Genomic DNA, 15,996 nt, shown 5'->3' with positions numbered 1-15,996 from the left:
AGATAATGCCCGCATTTATGGTTGAACGTAGCCTCACGTATGTTTCATGTTTTTCTTTCTACTAACTCAATCTAACATTTTCCTTCCAACAAACCACCACCGACCAAAGGTAAGGTAATCGCCGGAGTTTAAGTCGCGTATTTATTTTTTAATTTATAATTTTTGGGTGGAAACCAAACGTCTGGTCTTTTCAAAACTCCGAAGAGGAAATGTCTAGAATTTTCGAAATTCTAATGGAGAAACGAAAATGAGAATTTCGAAAATTGTAGGTGTTTCTCCTCATGGAATTTCAAATAACGGTTTTACTTTGGTTTTACTTTTATCGTAACTTTTAATTTCAAACTCGGATTACTATATTTATCATAAAATTAAAAAATAAAATAAAATATAAAATAACCAATTATAATTTAATCGTTGCTTACCCTAATGAGAAAATCATGATTTCATGATTTATCTCGCGAAGACTTATTAATTGAATAGTGAACATTGTGTTAGAATGTTATTAATGATTAACTCGTTAATGGTTAAATGTTAAAGGATACGGAGTACATTACATACTAAGATGTTCTAGCCTAATACTTCGTATTAGAAAATTTTTACTCAAAAAAATTTCTAGTCATTTAGGCATATATACAAGCCAACAAGACGAATAGACGATGGAAGTCATGGAACATACTTAAACTCCTTGGGTACATGCATTATGTACGGGTTTTTTGAAAAAAATAAACTTGGTTTTATATACATTAGTCATACAACCGATTTACGCTTTCCCTTTATTAATCAAAGCTTTTTCATAAAATAAGTCTTACATTTCGCGCTCTCAAAGCAATGGAAAAATAAGATTAACTTTATATAATACCTTCAGCTAAATGCAAATTGGCAAGACCAAAAACTGCCAAAGTATCAATTATATCGGTGGACAAATTAATAGAACTGTACATTATATTAACAATTTTACCAACTCAAAAGTCCACATTCCAACTTGCCCTCCCAATTACAGCTCAATGATAACTAAGGAAACAATTTTTATCTACAGTAACTCTCTCGTTCCCACTACCCACAATAAATTAAGATTCTTAGCCAAATCCGAATCCCTCGCTAGCTTCATGGATCGCGAGCAGTAACCTCTCCTGCAGATGTTCTTTAGAAGGATACTCGGGTAGATCTAACTGGTTGAAGCTGTTTGAGATTAAAAATCAAAATTTAGAATCATGTACAAAAAATCTAAGCACATCTTACAATGGGACAAATGAAGAAGTTTGACCAAGAGATTTTTTTTACCATGTATGCGCAGAAGGTAAGTGATCTATACTTCCGTATGCTTTGTGTATTTGAAACTTTTGTGCGCCTGAAATGCCTTGAAGGGCACTGAAACCTTCAAGGGGAACCTGAAAGAATAATAGATGGTATCACAATTAAATCAAAATCTGTTGTAAGAAGATGAGGTCTAAAATGAAATAACAAAAGGAATCACCCCATAACTTTGGGGCAATCCTACCAAAGAGCCAAAACTAAATCATGTAAATATATTTTTTAGAAAAATAATTACCTTGGAAGTGCCAGTAACAAATTGCAGCAAGCGTGCTTTATCTTCCTTGCTAAATCCCTGGACCACTTCCCAGAACCACTGAATAACCGGAGATGCAGGACTGTACCCAGAATATTCAGTATTCGCTCTCATATCCTCCACTGCAAAACAACAAATATGGATGGTAAGAGACCAGAAAGAAAGAAACTAAAGAGAATTTCTTTGGGCCTAGGATGCGTGGTTAAAGAACGCAATACTTACAATCAATATCCGGAAGCCCACTTATCAATAATTCAAGTTCTTTGTCATTGAAAATAGATATGAGGTCTCGAGCAATCAGCTCAGTGAATCCATCCAAGAAAGCATTAATTTGAGGACGAATTGCAGTTGTCAATCTGTGCTCTGCAACTAAATCTACATATTGATGCTTATTCTCCTCTGTGACTTTAATGTTTCGTCCACCAGGAATTAGCTCATAATCTGTCACCTGTATTTTTTCAGCCAAGTCTAAATGTTAAAACCTAATCTTTGAGGGGGGGAAAATAAAACACACACCCACCCACACACACACACGGTAAAAAAATGAGGATTCATACCTGTGTCCTTTCATACAATATCAGCTTCTCCTCATCAGCATCAATGCTGAAAGTAAGGTCTAGCACATCGCTTATATCATGCTGCGGTAACATAAAGATGGTAAGAAAGGACATTCTAAAAAGGCAAAAGAAATACAAAGGGGGTAAAAGAAGCAAAGGAAACTTTTTCACTTATGACTTATAAAAAGGCCACAGCAATACAAGACACATACCTCAAGCATCCATTTAAGATTTTTGTAGTAGTCTGGATCAATGGCTTCTATGTCATGATAAGTCACTTTTACACCAAGGATATGCTTGTAAAATGAGCGAGTAAAATGAACATCCAAAAGCTGGCCATCGAAAAGGGCTTTGCCAACCTGTAATGTTTCATGTAGCTCAGCACCAATAAACTAAGTAAATGGCACAAATTTGCATGGATGAAGAAAGTATACTTACAACTCGTCCAACAAATTTGAAGTACGATAGATGCTCAGTCTGATACACAGAATTTGGGTTTGGCTGAAAGGTAGAATCATTGCCCACAGTAGTGAACAATAATGCACCTTTGTCAAAGATAACCCGGGACAATGACTGATACCATTCCCTAGTAAGCCCCCCAGCATCAATACCTTCCTCTCCCTGGAAATGCACAGTCAACCTTCCCTTCAATTCTTGGGTAGACCTCATTCGCAGTTGATTGTATGAATCTTCAAGAATGTATGCTCTTCTCACTGAAATCCTCAAAGGACTGTGATGATGGTCATGTTGATGCTTTATCTTTGATCTAAAGTGAGCACGTTTGTTATCAAAATCAATGAAACGAGGAACCTTTATCATCAAGGAAAAGGACTTTTCAAGCAGCCCAGGATTTTGCCGTATAAAAGCATTCAACAACTTTCGATGCTTCTCAGTGAACTTCACAAAAGCAGCACGCTTCTCATCAACGCAGGACACAGGGCCTGATACCTGCTGCTTGCTGGCAGAAGTACTGGCATCATCTACTTCTGGAACAGCAGCAACAGTAAAGTCCTGACTTGCACCAGGCTGTCCAGGGTATATTTTCTCACATGTCACAAAGAAAGACTCTATGTAAGGTAGGACATTTTGGCTGCCAGCGGGGAGAGGTGGGCTTGCAGTGGAAGGTTTAGATTTGACAGCTAGTGATGGAGGTAGTTCAAGGCCAGACTCCGAATAAACCTCTATTCTGCTTATGCAACTGCTCAGCTCCAGCCATAAGGGTTCCAAAACAGAGTTGATTTTGCTAACAAGAGAAAGGGCAACATTGTGATCCTTTCCAACAACATTTTGCTGATCTTCATGCTTCTCATTCACAGAGGAAACAAGAGAGCTAAGAGCCTGTAACACCCTCAGTATCGCCGCTCCGTCAGAAGAAGTAGAATGTAGGAGTGCTCCTTCAGCCTCTCCAAAGGAATGCAACTCTTCCATGGCAGATTGACTTAAATTTTGCACTGAGTTTGCAAGCTCAGTTATGAATAAATGACAATGAGATGGAGTATAAGCCACCAACTTCTTCAGGACATCAGCAACAAGTGCATAAGCATTATCTGACAAACTGAACAACACCTTATGTTATTTCTAAAAAGCAAAAAGGAAACTCAAATGAGCTCAGTAGAAATGCAGAACAACAAAAGATAAACAAGTCAAAGATATTGTGAAAAGAAACCATTCTCTGAAAGCCAACAATGAATAGTGAAGAATGAGAAGCATACGATTTTGGAGAGCAATGGAACCACAAGTGACACAACCCTATGAATTTTTCAATTTCACAAAACAATAGGAAGTTTATGATATTATAAAAGTATTTGAAGAACTTTACCCCTCAGTTGCAAGTAAAGAGCATAACAGCCTAAGATCAGATTGAGGAAGGCTAAGCAGCGCAGACTGAGCATCATATGCCTCACTTGAACCAGACACTGAAGGTACAATAGACTCATCAACTTTAGATTCCACATTGACTTCAGAAGAAATAGCTCCTGAATCAGTAGGTTGCATCTCAGCATCGGTTGTAGGTACCTCAGAAGAGCCAGACGGCTGTTCTGGAGCAGGTAATCCAGGTTTATTTTGACTAGATTTGCTTCCAGCATTGTCAATTATAACATCCAATAGGCTTAAGAGCTGGCATGAAATAGAAAATATCATTATAAGACCAGCAAAACTAAGCAAAAGATATAAATGAGACTAACACAGAAACGCCATCAACATAATATCTCCACCTGTTCTAAGTGTGCATTACTCCTTAAATAAAGAGGTTGATTCAAAAGACCCAATAACAGAGCAACAGAATGCAACTCCTCATGCGCTTCAGCAATTTGAGCATCAACAATCATCAATGCTTTACCACGCACTTTATCTGCATTCTCAGATGCACAATGAGACTGAAGTGGCAGTCTAAGTTTAAGCAGAATCTTGGCAACAAAGGGATGATTTCGAGCCAGGTAGGTTAGAGTTTCAAGAACTCGCCGAGAAACCAAAGGAGGGACTCCTAATCACCACACGAAAGACCATAAAATTAGAGGAAGGAAAGGAAAAAGAAAGAAATAAATATTTCAAAATGTGAACTTCACACCAAAACAAAAATGGAATAAAGTGAACATTCGCATGTACAGGAATTTGAACAGTCTACAAATTCAAGTTCCAAAGAAGCCTTGATTACAATTATACAGTGGATTTTCTGGCAAACACATCCACGTAGAAACAAATCAAACAGAAGCAAGCAAAGCACCATTGGTAAATAAATAAATAAATAAATTCCATTAGTAAAATTACAACAAGTCTTACCATCAACAAACTGAGGGCGTGAATACATCACATGGCTTTGGCAAGCATACAGACGATATGAAGGCTCAGCATCATTTTGCTGATTTCCCAGCTTATGCTCATCAAGCATCAGCATCTCCATCAAAATTTTAACTAACGCAGTCCTGGTCTCGGAATGAGCACACAGATTCAAAAGAAGTCTCTGAAATGAGCCTTTATAGACTTGCTGCAAAGAAATAAACATCAGAATCTTTCAAAACCAAACAAATCAAAAATTTCAGAAATCTTCAACGAAGCATTACACACCTGAACAACACGCAGCAGCCGTATCATTCCCTTAAGAGCATCCGTATCAACTAAGGGAGCACCATCAGCTTCAAGTAGTCTACCTCCAACTGAACGACGTGAAGCAACAGTACCAACAGCTCTGTCCAGGCCAGTTCCTTCACCTCTTCTGGAAGACTCGCCTCTTCGGCTTCTTGGGTACATACCAAAGAGTGTGCGACTGTGATAACGATGAGCAAATCTTTCACGTAACATGTTTGCCTCAGCAACAAGAGCAGGAGTTAAATTTGCCAGCACAGCATCAGAAGATGTTAAAAGGACCTGACAAAAAATGTGAATTAATAAAGATGAAAACATGACAATCAGCACTTAAATTACTCTTTATAAGATGTCAACTACTTTACCTCTTCTCTGAGTTCTGAAGGAAAGGTAGCAATTATTGACACAGTATCCATCTCAACGGGTTGCCCTTCCAGTTCCTGGGATTGATGAAGCCTCTGTGCCTGCTGCTGCGCAAGAACTTCAGCTCGAATATCTGCCGGCAGTGCCGCAAGAAATTCAGGATCGATATCTCCAGTATTCTGCTGCTCAGAATTAGCAGGCTGCGTAACTTGACCTTGCTGAGCAGATAAAACTTCAGCTCGCAACTCTTCTGGAAGCGCATCAAGGAATGCAGGATCAATTGAACCAGACTCACCATCAGCCGTCGTTTGCTCCCCATCACCAGGAACACCCTCCTCAGCCTCCTGATTAGGGTTTTCTGCAACTTCACTTAAACTATGAAGTGGTGTATCCCTGCCACCAGCAGGGGTAGTCGCACCAAACGAAACAGTGTTTCTCCTGGTCCGAGTTCCCAGTGACTCACCTAATGGCATTCTGTCAGCAGAGCCTTGCCTGTCTGCTCCATCATCATGACCATCAGCACTCCCGATTTCAACATCAAGGCTTCGGAGACTTTCTCCCAAAGTTGCCCCACTGCCACCACTTTCTTGGCTCACTGCCTCAACATCTCGAACTGCCGCATCATTATGTTCAAATTGCAAATCAACAGACTGAGACTGTGCACATGGCACATCAGTTCCTTGATGAGGTGTAATTGACCCCAATCTATTATCAGAATTAGAGCTGTCCATTGCTTCAGATGATGGTACGGGAGGATAAGAACTTTGGTCATTTGCATTATTCTCAATTGGAGTATCTTCCCTCATACTTGTTTCAGATGGTTGCAGTTCGCCAGCATCAATCTTTTTCTCAGAGTCAACACCGGTCCTGTTTTCATCAGAAGGCTTCTCCGTCTCTGGCCTCCTCAGCTGCGAAACAATAAACTCCTCTAAGCCTTGTGGTATAGCAGTTGAACTTGAACCACCACCTTGCTCATTATCATCAAGCCACAAATTAAACCTGTGACTTTGACGTCCATTTCGTGCAGAACGAAATATAGTGTCTAGCCGAGAAGAAGCACTTTCCAAGTTTCTATCAGGAAACAACAGATCACTTGTATTTTCTGAAAGCCAAAGCATGTGTTAAAGTCTACACTAAAAATAATAAGATAAGCAACCAACTGTGGAAAAAAAAATCAAATGCAACACCAATCTACCTGAAGCCCTAGAAGTCGTCGAAGTTGAAGAAGGGTGGGACTCAACAAGCAGTGGATGTTGAGACGGTGCAGTGTTTTCACTTCGTCCAAGAAGATTGTATATGGAAGTAGAACGCCCTTGGCGCCTAGAGCCAAATAATTCTACAGGCATCACTTGCAGAGTTTCATTAGCAAAACTGTGTTCTCTACCAAAGACCTCTATGTGATCAAGTACATTGATCCCATTGATGCCTTCCTCCAGCCGAAGTATGAGTCCATCTTCATCCTCCTCATCCTCCTCATCCTCTTCCTCCAAAACTTCTTCATCAAACTCATCTTCATCCATCTCATGGTCATCCTGATCAGTATCTGGATGGGGAAGGTGGTGATCCTCATCTTCTTCCAAATCATTATGCTCATCTTCATCTTCATCATCTTCATCATCATCTCCATCATCCGCATCATCTACAGACATCTCATCATCGTCGTCGTCATCTAGAGTTTCTTGTCCATCTGGTTGAATTTCAATTCTAATTCCTACATTAGCAACCCCATTCTCAAGGCCCCTTCCATCACCTGGTGTGTCATGCATGTAATCATCTTCGTTTGGAGCAAAGCCTCCATCAAGATCCTGGTCATGCTCCATATCATCTGTTACAGCCTCAGAGCCACCATACATATGCCCAACACTAAAAGAATCGCCTCGAACATCAGTAACAGAATTATCATTCTCTTGAGAAGCAGCCGCTATAGCTTGCACACCCTCGCTACTATTTTCAGTTCTCTCATGCAAATTTATATCAGAGGGTTTGGCAGAACCCTCATTCTTACCTGCATGAGCATCAGCAGAATGTATATATTCCTTTGTTACCAATTCTAATGCTTTGGTGAGTCCAGTAACAACAGTTAATGAGTCACCCAAGTCAAGGTCCAACACCTGTAGGGTACGAGTCAATGATCTGACTAAACCAACATCAATGAAAGTAGCAGAAGCTTCTGATGAGATATATGAACCAGTTGGGGATCGAGCACCAAGCACATCATTTAGAAGTTCAATAAAGGCCAAAATTTCATTGCCTGGTGAATTGAAACCCTCAGCAGATTCCACAAAGTCACTGAAAACTGAATTGATCTCTGTAAAGATTCTCTTCCTTGCCTCAGCAGAACGCACACATGCAGCTACCAAAAATTGACTAGCCCTGGTTGCAAGCTTGTGCTTCCAGTCACCATCTAATTTCTTTTCTTTTTTGGGTCTTTTAGAATAGGGGACAAATTTGTGCAGAACATGGAAAAATAATCCCCCAGAGGTGCATCCAGAAGAGCCATGCTGTGGCAGGTTCTTGCAGCTACTAATTTCAACATCCTTCCGCAACAAAACATGCACAGAAGCAGAATATGTGACAAGAATCTCTGTGAGAAGCTTTAACATAAACACAATTTTGGCCAGTGAAGCAGAAACATCCTGGTTTTGTGCTTCATTTTCTTCAGATTCAGTCACAGGAGCCTTTCCTTTTCCTTTATATGTAGCAACATCGATGTCCATTTTAGTTGTTGACTGTGTACCCGAAGCTCCAGGTAAGGAATCATCTTTCTTAGGGGGTTCAAACGTTACAACTGTATCCAGGAGAAGTTCGATTACACTGATGAAGCTTTGGGGAGGTTTCCTGTGAGCCTTAAAACTCTTTGATTCCTGAAGCTTCCCTTGCCCACCTCCTAACACCACAGGAGAAAGCCCACCAGGAGTTGGCTTCGCATCAATACCCAATGGTTTATCCTTCTCAGACGTTTTTTCCTTTTCTTTCTCCTTGTCCTTAGATTTATCCTTCTCACGATCTTTCAGTAAGACAATATATGGCCTGTCACCAACCATCTCAACTTGACAAACAGACTGTGCAGCCCTCATGAACACCACCGGGTCTCTAGATATCACAGATGTCAAATTTGACAGAAAGTTGCGGACAGTAAGCCTTCCACTAGATTGTCTGTTTGTTGCAGTAACAATATTGTGTCTTATCTCAGACTCCATTGCCTGCTGAAGAGTCTGAGGATCTTCAAGAATATGACGGATGATAGTAGATGCAATATTGTCAAAACCAGAGAACAGGCTGCTCGTCGGTAGATTAAGAAGCAAAGGAAGACCCCCAGCATCAAGAAAATTAACAGCAACAGAGTGGGTTCGTGTCAGTGTCGCACATAGCTGGAGAACAGCATGCATCGTCTCTGAGGGAATTTGCTTCCTAATACAGCTACAAGCAATCTCAACAAGCCTCTTCTGCTGATCAGAATCAACACGCTGTTGTAATGATTCCAGGGGCTTGGTTTGCTTATCCTCATCAATAACGACTGGTTTCTGCTGGCCACTCTCAGTGTTCCTCTTCAACAATTCAATAACCTCTGGATTAAGCTTCTGATCCACTTGTAGCAAACGATCAACAGCAAGAAATGCAGCTGTTACCCATTTAGGAACATGTGCATCTATCCCACCAGTTGATCCCCCATCCCATTGCCACAATACATCAGAGACAAGCTCTACCAAGCCATTTTTCAGACAAGTTTCTCGGGACACAGCATCTTCATGAAGAATCAAAGCAAGAACATGAAACAACGCAGAGAGCATAGAGCTATTCCCACCATCCGTTACAGAGTTACATTGCTTTATCTGGCCAACAATAAAAGAGATAACATTAGGTCTGTATTGACCATCATTCTGGGAGCACATTGTCATAAGCAAGTCTCGAACTGGAAATGCTAGGGATTCCTTTGACTGCAAAAGCTTAACACAAGTCAACAACAATTCATCAATTGGTGGAAGCTGTGCCATCTCTTCTTCAAAATTCTGATTGCTTTCAATCACAGCATCGTCTTTTGATTCTGACTCCGGGTTTCCCAGAGACATAGCAAGTGCACGAGCAAGCTCGTCATCTTCTTGGACTTCCTCTGGATGATTAAACAGCCAGTCCATTGCCAACTCAACACTGTTAGCTCCAACTTGTCTAAGAGATTCTTCAGCTCTGGCCCTTGAAAACCCCATATCTACAATTGTTGCAATAACTGCTTCATTTAAAGGTGGACCAGTTACACGGCTGCTGCTGCTACTACTACTGACATTTTTCACTTCAACTCCAGAATATATATGCCTAATTATAGAGATAATTGAAGTGATGAATTCATAGCTGCAATCAACAAACTGTGGATCATTCCATACTGGAAGCACAGCCTTCAGGACCATTGACTGTAGAACCTTGACAAATGTCTCAGCATCCGGCGGAAATGGAATATTACCATTAGATAAAGGTTGAACAAGCAAGTGTTTAGTAAAGGGAGACAGTATATATGATGACGTGACCAGGTGATCCATCAGCTTCCCATAGCTAGCAAGAGGTCCATAGAGCCATGAATGCTCAGACTCTTCCTTTTTCTCGTGTTTCAGATTTCCATCATCTGTCTCCATAGGTGATGCAGGGACCGTAAACAGCAATTTGCTTGTAGCTTCAAACGTTGTCAACACAGACTGAATGACACCTTGCCCATACAAGCAATTTAACAGCACAGGATTACAGGAATCATGCCTGTCCATTAAGATGCCATCAATGAAATCCACAACCTTGCCAAAGTATCGGCACTTGCTAAATACTGATGCTTCAGATCCAGAAGGGTTCATATGACCCCCAAAATTCATATGTTCCAGGCAGATGGAGGAAAAGGTAGATACTACAGCTTTAGAAGAAGGTGATATATTAACAGCATCCTCACGTCGACGAGAAGGCAACATCATTGACTTTCCCAACTCTTGAAGTAGATGCATAATGTGTAATACAAGTGATCTAACCATATCGCAACAAGATGAAAAATAATTTTTCTGTTTATCCTCCTCCCTTCTAGATGCACTATCAGTATCTGAACCACCTGACTCACGTGATTGCTGGCTGCTTCCCAGACGTAGGTTTGAGCCATCAGAAGTACTTCTCTGAATCCCACTTGCTCTACCAAGATCTCTGTAGAGATTAATAAGATCAAAAAACTGGGACTCAACGCTCCAACCAGACATCCTTCTTCTGAATAGTGGATCAAGCAACTGCCTAAAAGAAGTGACTCTCTGTTCATCAGTCCCGCCAGAGCTAGATACCTGCTGTGATTCTGGTGCAGAAACAGAATCAGCACCTTCTTGTACGTCTACTTTAGCATCCTCAAGAAGTGCAAGCTGCCATAAACATTCACGATGCACTCTCCCAATATCCTCCAATACATCCTTGTTATCACCGCCAAATTCAGTAAGCAATGCAGATATCCACCGATTTTCTTTTGCAGCAGCAAGAAATAGAAGAAATTCAACAAGAAACAATGAAGAGAAAACTCCATGGTCAAGTTTAGTCTTAGAATCCAACAAGAGTGACCCTCCAACCAGACTAAATCCAGTCAAAGCCTTCTTCAAATGATCCCTCAAGAATGAACAGAAAGTACGAGCTAGCGGAGTAGAGTGATGCTGGGTGAAGCCCTTGAAAACCATGGTGCTGTGCAAAGCAATAGCCATCCCCTCAGAGGATTGGGCGATACTAGGCCGGAGTAAAAGCTTCAACAAAGCGTCAATACCAGACTTCTCTACAAACAACCTACAAGTTTCTGAATTCTCCATTGTCCTGTGAATCAGCACCATTACATGGAAGACGCTCAAGTTAATGAATTGCTCATCAGTAATCCCCTCCCCAGCAGAATCAGGAGTGACAATACTGGAGGAGCTTTCACTTCCACTTGCTTTCTCTCCAGAATCCATTTCCATAGAATTGCCCTCGTCGACCTTTTCAGATGAGCCTGAAGAGCTGCCCTCCCCAAAAGAAGAGATTTTGTTAATAATCTCAATAATAATATCAACCCCAGTGCTTCTGAGTGAAGATACATGACGCAATAGCTCTTCGACACCATTTGCCAAAGGAACAATAGCTTCATTCATAGCAACAACATATTTCTTGCTTGTGAAAATATCCAGAAGAAAACGCAATGCAGAACTTTCTTTAACTGCCTCCAAACCTTTGGTATTAAGGCAAATAGCACCCAAGCCACTAGGCACGCACGTGAGAGCCTTCGAAGAAGGTAGTACACCAGCAACAACTGAAGATAAAAATGCATCTGGCAGGCCAAATTCATGTAAAATAGGGAAACAAGTGGGGTCTTTATGGAGGATTTCGCTCATAACGGTAACAGCTGAGCAATAAATATCACCACCAAATTTCCCAACATTACCAAATATCAAAGCCAAAGTGGATGGCAAGGTACTGTCGTGAGAACTCTGGGAGTTGGATGCGTTTGTAGGAGCATAGGTGGCAGACCCAAGAGCCTTCAACAAAGCCCTAATGAGCCTCTTCTGACCATATAAATGATCCTCGCAAGAGCTTGAACCCTCACCCAAAACCATCACATTATCATCTGAACCTGCTGTACCAATTACTCTTTGAACCTCTATATGCAGTCTCTGGGCTAAAAGTTCAACCCCTCCTGAATCTTTCAAAAGGGTAACGGCTGCATTACTGTAATCCATCAGCTTCTGAAGAGTTTTCACAGCGTAACAGACAAGGTGCATATGTGCAGGATCCGAATCCTCCAAAAGAGGCAAAAATGTTGGAACCATTCCTGAACCACGGATGATGCTCCCCGAACTTGAAGTAGATATAACATGAAGCAGATAGAATTGCAGAAGAGCCTCAACAAAAGCAAGAGATGAAGGATCATTAGAATTCTTCAAAGACAAAATTGCCTTCTGAAGTACATTCAGAAGAATCATTCGGTTTCCCCCAGCAAAATTAATGCTTGAACCACTCAGCATCCTGGCTCGATCATGAGATGATGAATATGCAGCCAATTGAGCTCCCAATGCAAGCATAGCAAGTGTTCTGACAGTTCCAGAAATAGTTTCCTCGGATCGAACTATCTTTATTAGCTCGTTAGTATATTCCGGCTCGTTAGCAAAAAAGGACACAAGCTCATCATTTGCATCGTTAGACTGCACAAGCACAATAAAAGCAAGAAGGCAAATTCTACTGTACAATCTGCCTAATCTGGGAGAACGAAAAGCATGTGCATATCTGATTCTTGTGAGCAGCGAGAATCTCTGCTCAATTGGTACATTATACTGCTCAATGCATTGCTTAAGGAGCAAAAGATCATCCTCTTTCTTTAAATGCAGATCTGGCATGTGTATCATGGTTGAACTAGAAGATTTTACATCACTACTGCTTTCTCCACTTCTTTGAGGACTAACCCCGTGCAATTCAAAGTACAAGGTCGAGCCTAGACGAGTTTGAGACTTTTCGTCTTTGTCCTGTGCGTCAGAAGGAAATAGAGATAATCCCTCTTCTCGACTCTTCTCGTTTGCCACGACACATGAATACAAACCTAGGCCTTCTTCCTTGCTCCCCCATCCCTGGGCTAGTGACAATAGGCAACTATTGATAGAACCAAGTCCAATCATCTTTCCACTTACATGCAACTTAGAGGGAGGTATTTTTACTAGTGCAGAGAGAGTCTCTAATGTGGCCAAAAGAACCTCAGGATCCGTTGATGCAAGAAGAAACTTGAAATGCTGTCCAGAAAACAGTATACAAGATTAGTTGGGCAGAGTTGCATACATCAAATCAATTGTAATGAAGACTGCTGGTATAAACAGATAAACTAATAAACTTCAGAGTACCTCTAGACCATCAAATGAACCCTTATTGTGACAGTTCTCAAGGATAATTTGCATCACCCTCAAGATCTGCAAAACAGCATGCTTTGGAAATGGGGCCTCATCCTCTGTAATAGTATCTGAGAGGAGGAGGTCATTCCTTTGAATTAGATACGCCTTGAAGTATGTATCAAAGTGATGAAACAGTGGTCTCCAATGATGAAAATTCCCCTAAAAAGACAGGAAAAGGAAAGTTGAGACAAGCATCATACACAAATGTAAAAACATCATTTCAAATAGTACAAAGAACCACCTTGTTGTACTCCCAGCGAAAACCAGACAATGGAATTGCCAGGTCTTGCAGTGGACTCTGAATAACCTTGTCAATAAATGCTTTGATTTTAGGAGGCTGCAAGGGGGGGGGGGGAAAAAAGATCGAATCAACAAAACCCACCATTGAGATCATTTAACTGATTTGAGAATACAACAGTATCAAATCATAGTTGGTAAAAAGTCTCCGCCTAAAGCCTTGGACAGTAAGCATTAATGATCCACAATATTTTACCGAATCCCTCTAATATCAACAGCTTTGACTTACGAGAAAGCCTTGGCTAGTTCAAAGGGAATGAAAATGTGACACAATGAGAAAACAAAAAACCAAATTATCATTTGAATTACAGCAAAAAATTAAACAAAAAGATAGAATTCATCATACAACTACTGTACGCAGAAGGAATGAGCTGATACTGGGTATTGATCATACAGCTTTCGTACAAGTCAGACCAAAATAAAGCCTTATATATGAACTTTATAAGCAGAATAATAGAGCTGCTAATAGGCATTGATCTATACACCTTTCATGTAAAAACACCAAGATGAAATCATTATTACATGGAAGACCTCATGGAAACAAATTCATCCAATTTATTTAGTATAAGATCTCAATCTATTTAAATGTATCCTTGTAACGACTCCGTATTACGAAAACTAGAGAAACACAAGGTCCTCTCAATCTAATCAATTATTAAACAAGATTCAGAATCTTCACCTTCCCCCATTGATCACGATGCAAAAAAAATGTTCCCTCTTTTTATAAAATCTTGACACACATGGAAAACTTTATCATATAGCTGCAATTAATCTGATCCATCAGTTTAGTCAATTGCCTCAGCCATCTTCACCTACTATAGTTGGGTGCACTAAAATCTAATTTACAGGTTTAATAATCTTAACCAGACAATTTTCACACCATTTCGTTTTACAATTATAATAACAAATCACTCAAATACCAAACATGTATAGCTATCCTACGGCGCTATTTCAATCCAAGCACCATTTTACATTTGAACAGATAGATTTCAAGTCACCAATAAGAAGATTCTTCAACAGTAATTTGAATGTTAATTCAACAAGCAAAGCATTTGTATTTATACAAGACTGACATGAAGCAAAATATATTTGATTACAAAGTCACATACACAAACCCACTTAAAGTTTCAAATTTGTTAAAATTTTGATAAAAGCACAATCAACCCAATAACAAAACCTACACTAAACTGCTAATTAACAACTAAAAACCAAAACCCTTACAATTAACTAATTAATAAACCCTAACAAACAACCCAATCAAAAATCCATCCCCACAATTAAAGGAAAAAAAACCCTAAATCAGCAATCAATGCAGAAAAACCCTAGTACAAAAACAAATCAAAAATTTAAAAAAAGAACAACAAAATCAAATAAACTAACCGTCTCAGAATCAAGTTGAACAGAAGGACCAAAAGATCCTTCATTAGAAAAGAGCTGCCGAAGCCGCGACGGCAAACTCGATCTTAAGGTAGCCATTTCTGCAAAAATCCAAACTTTACTTGATTAATTTCTCTGTAATCTACCAAAAAAACACCCCAGAAATCAAAAATTAAAATCACAATCAAACTTCACAAATTAACCATCAATTCCAAAAATTAAAACCCATAAATAAAAAACCCTAAAAATGAGGAGAGATAAAATCAAAGAGTCAAAATAATAGTACCAAAGATTATGAAGAAGATGAAGATGCATACACATCCGAAATTTGTTCTTGGATTTTCGACTATACAAGAATAGAGAGAGAAAAAGAGGAGAGAGAAAGAGAAGAGGCGGAACCCCAAAGCAAAAAATGGAGGAGAGAGAAAGAGAAAACTGGTGTTTTTGTTTCTTGCTTTTTTCTTTTTCTTTTCTTTTGTTTTCTTGTTTTTTTTTTTTTTTTTTTTGAGTTTGTTTTTTTTTTTAAGAAAAATGTTTATTTTAAAATGAATGACATTTTAAGCTTTTTTTATATAGTGTTAGAAAAAATTGAAGAGTTAAGAAAATGGTAAGAATAGAGTCGGTTTAAATGGATAATTAGGGTTATTATTATGAGTTCTAAATTTCTAGTTTACTTTTTAAGGTTTTTTTAAAAGTTTCTTGAAGTTAGGTCATAAATTAGTGTTTGTATGTTTCCTAGATGGAGAGTAGGCTTTGGTGGGTGAAGTTTACTAGATTGAAGGATGATTTATGTGCAGGTATAGAGTACGAGCTGAGTGACTTAAGTATTAGATAATCTGATAAAGTG

The 15,996-nt window shown here is 39.6% G+C and overlaps 1 protein-coding gene across 2 annotated transcripts; it reads right to left on the bottom strand.

Annotated features, from left to right (window-relative positions):
• Window positions 1–829: 829 nt before the first annotated feature.
• On the bottom strand, window positions 830–15,631 carry LOC145614107 (E3 ubiquitin-protein ligase UPL1-like). Of its 2 annotated transcripts, none has more exons than XM_081669106.1 (17): window positions 15,436–15,631; window positions 15,153–15,291; window positions 13,717–13,812; window positions 13,428–13,634; window positions 6,767–13,319; window positions 5,574–6,673; window positions 5,191–5,490; window positions 4,906–5,110; window positions 4,341–4,609; window positions 3,944–4,242; window positions 2,563–3,679; window positions 2,337–2,483; window positions 2,125–2,205; window positions 1,790–2,015; window positions 1,550–1,689; window positions 1,282–1,388; window positions 830–1,179 (listed from the first exon to the last, which is right to left on the bottom strand). In XM_081669106.1, exons 2-17 carry the CDS (start codon window positions 15,246–15,248, stop codon window positions 1,077–1,079), a joined length of 11,046 nt encoding a protein of 3,681 aa, XP_081525232.1. In that variant the 5' UTR covers window positions 15,249–15,291; window positions 15,436–15,631; the 3' UTR covers window positions 830–1,076. The 2 variants fall into 2 exon arrangements, with proteins under 2 accessions (XP_081525232.1, XP_081525231.1); XM_081669105.1 differs by having other exon boundaries at window positions 15,153–15,250.
• Between the last annotated feature and the right edge of the window lie 365 nt (window positions 15,632–15,996).

This window comes from Chenopodium album, chromosome 25 (genome assembly GCF_948465745.1).
Source record: "Chenopodium album chromosome 25, dcCheAlbu1.1, whole genome shotgun sequence".
Taxonomy (NCBI): Eukaryota; Viridiplantae; Streptophyta; class Magnoliopsida; order Caryophyllales; family Amaranthaceae; genus Chenopodium; species Chenopodium album.
Note: the sequence above shows the minus strand (reverse complement) of the source record. Positions and strands in the feature narration are given on the sequence as shown.

Coding starts and splice junctions, on each gene's coding strand:
- LOC145614107 (XM_081669106.1), bottom strand. CDS start 15,248: ATGGCTACCTTAAGATCGAGTTTGCCGTCGCGGCTTCGGCAGCTCTTT. Junction 6,674..6,766: donor GACGACTTCTAGGGCTTCAG/GTAGATTGGTGT, acceptor TTTGGCTTTCAG/AAAATACAAGTGATCTGTTG. Junction 4,243..4,340: donor GTAATGCACACTTAGAACAG/GTGGAGATATTA, acceptor ATTTCATGCCAG/CTCTTAAGCCTATTGGATGT.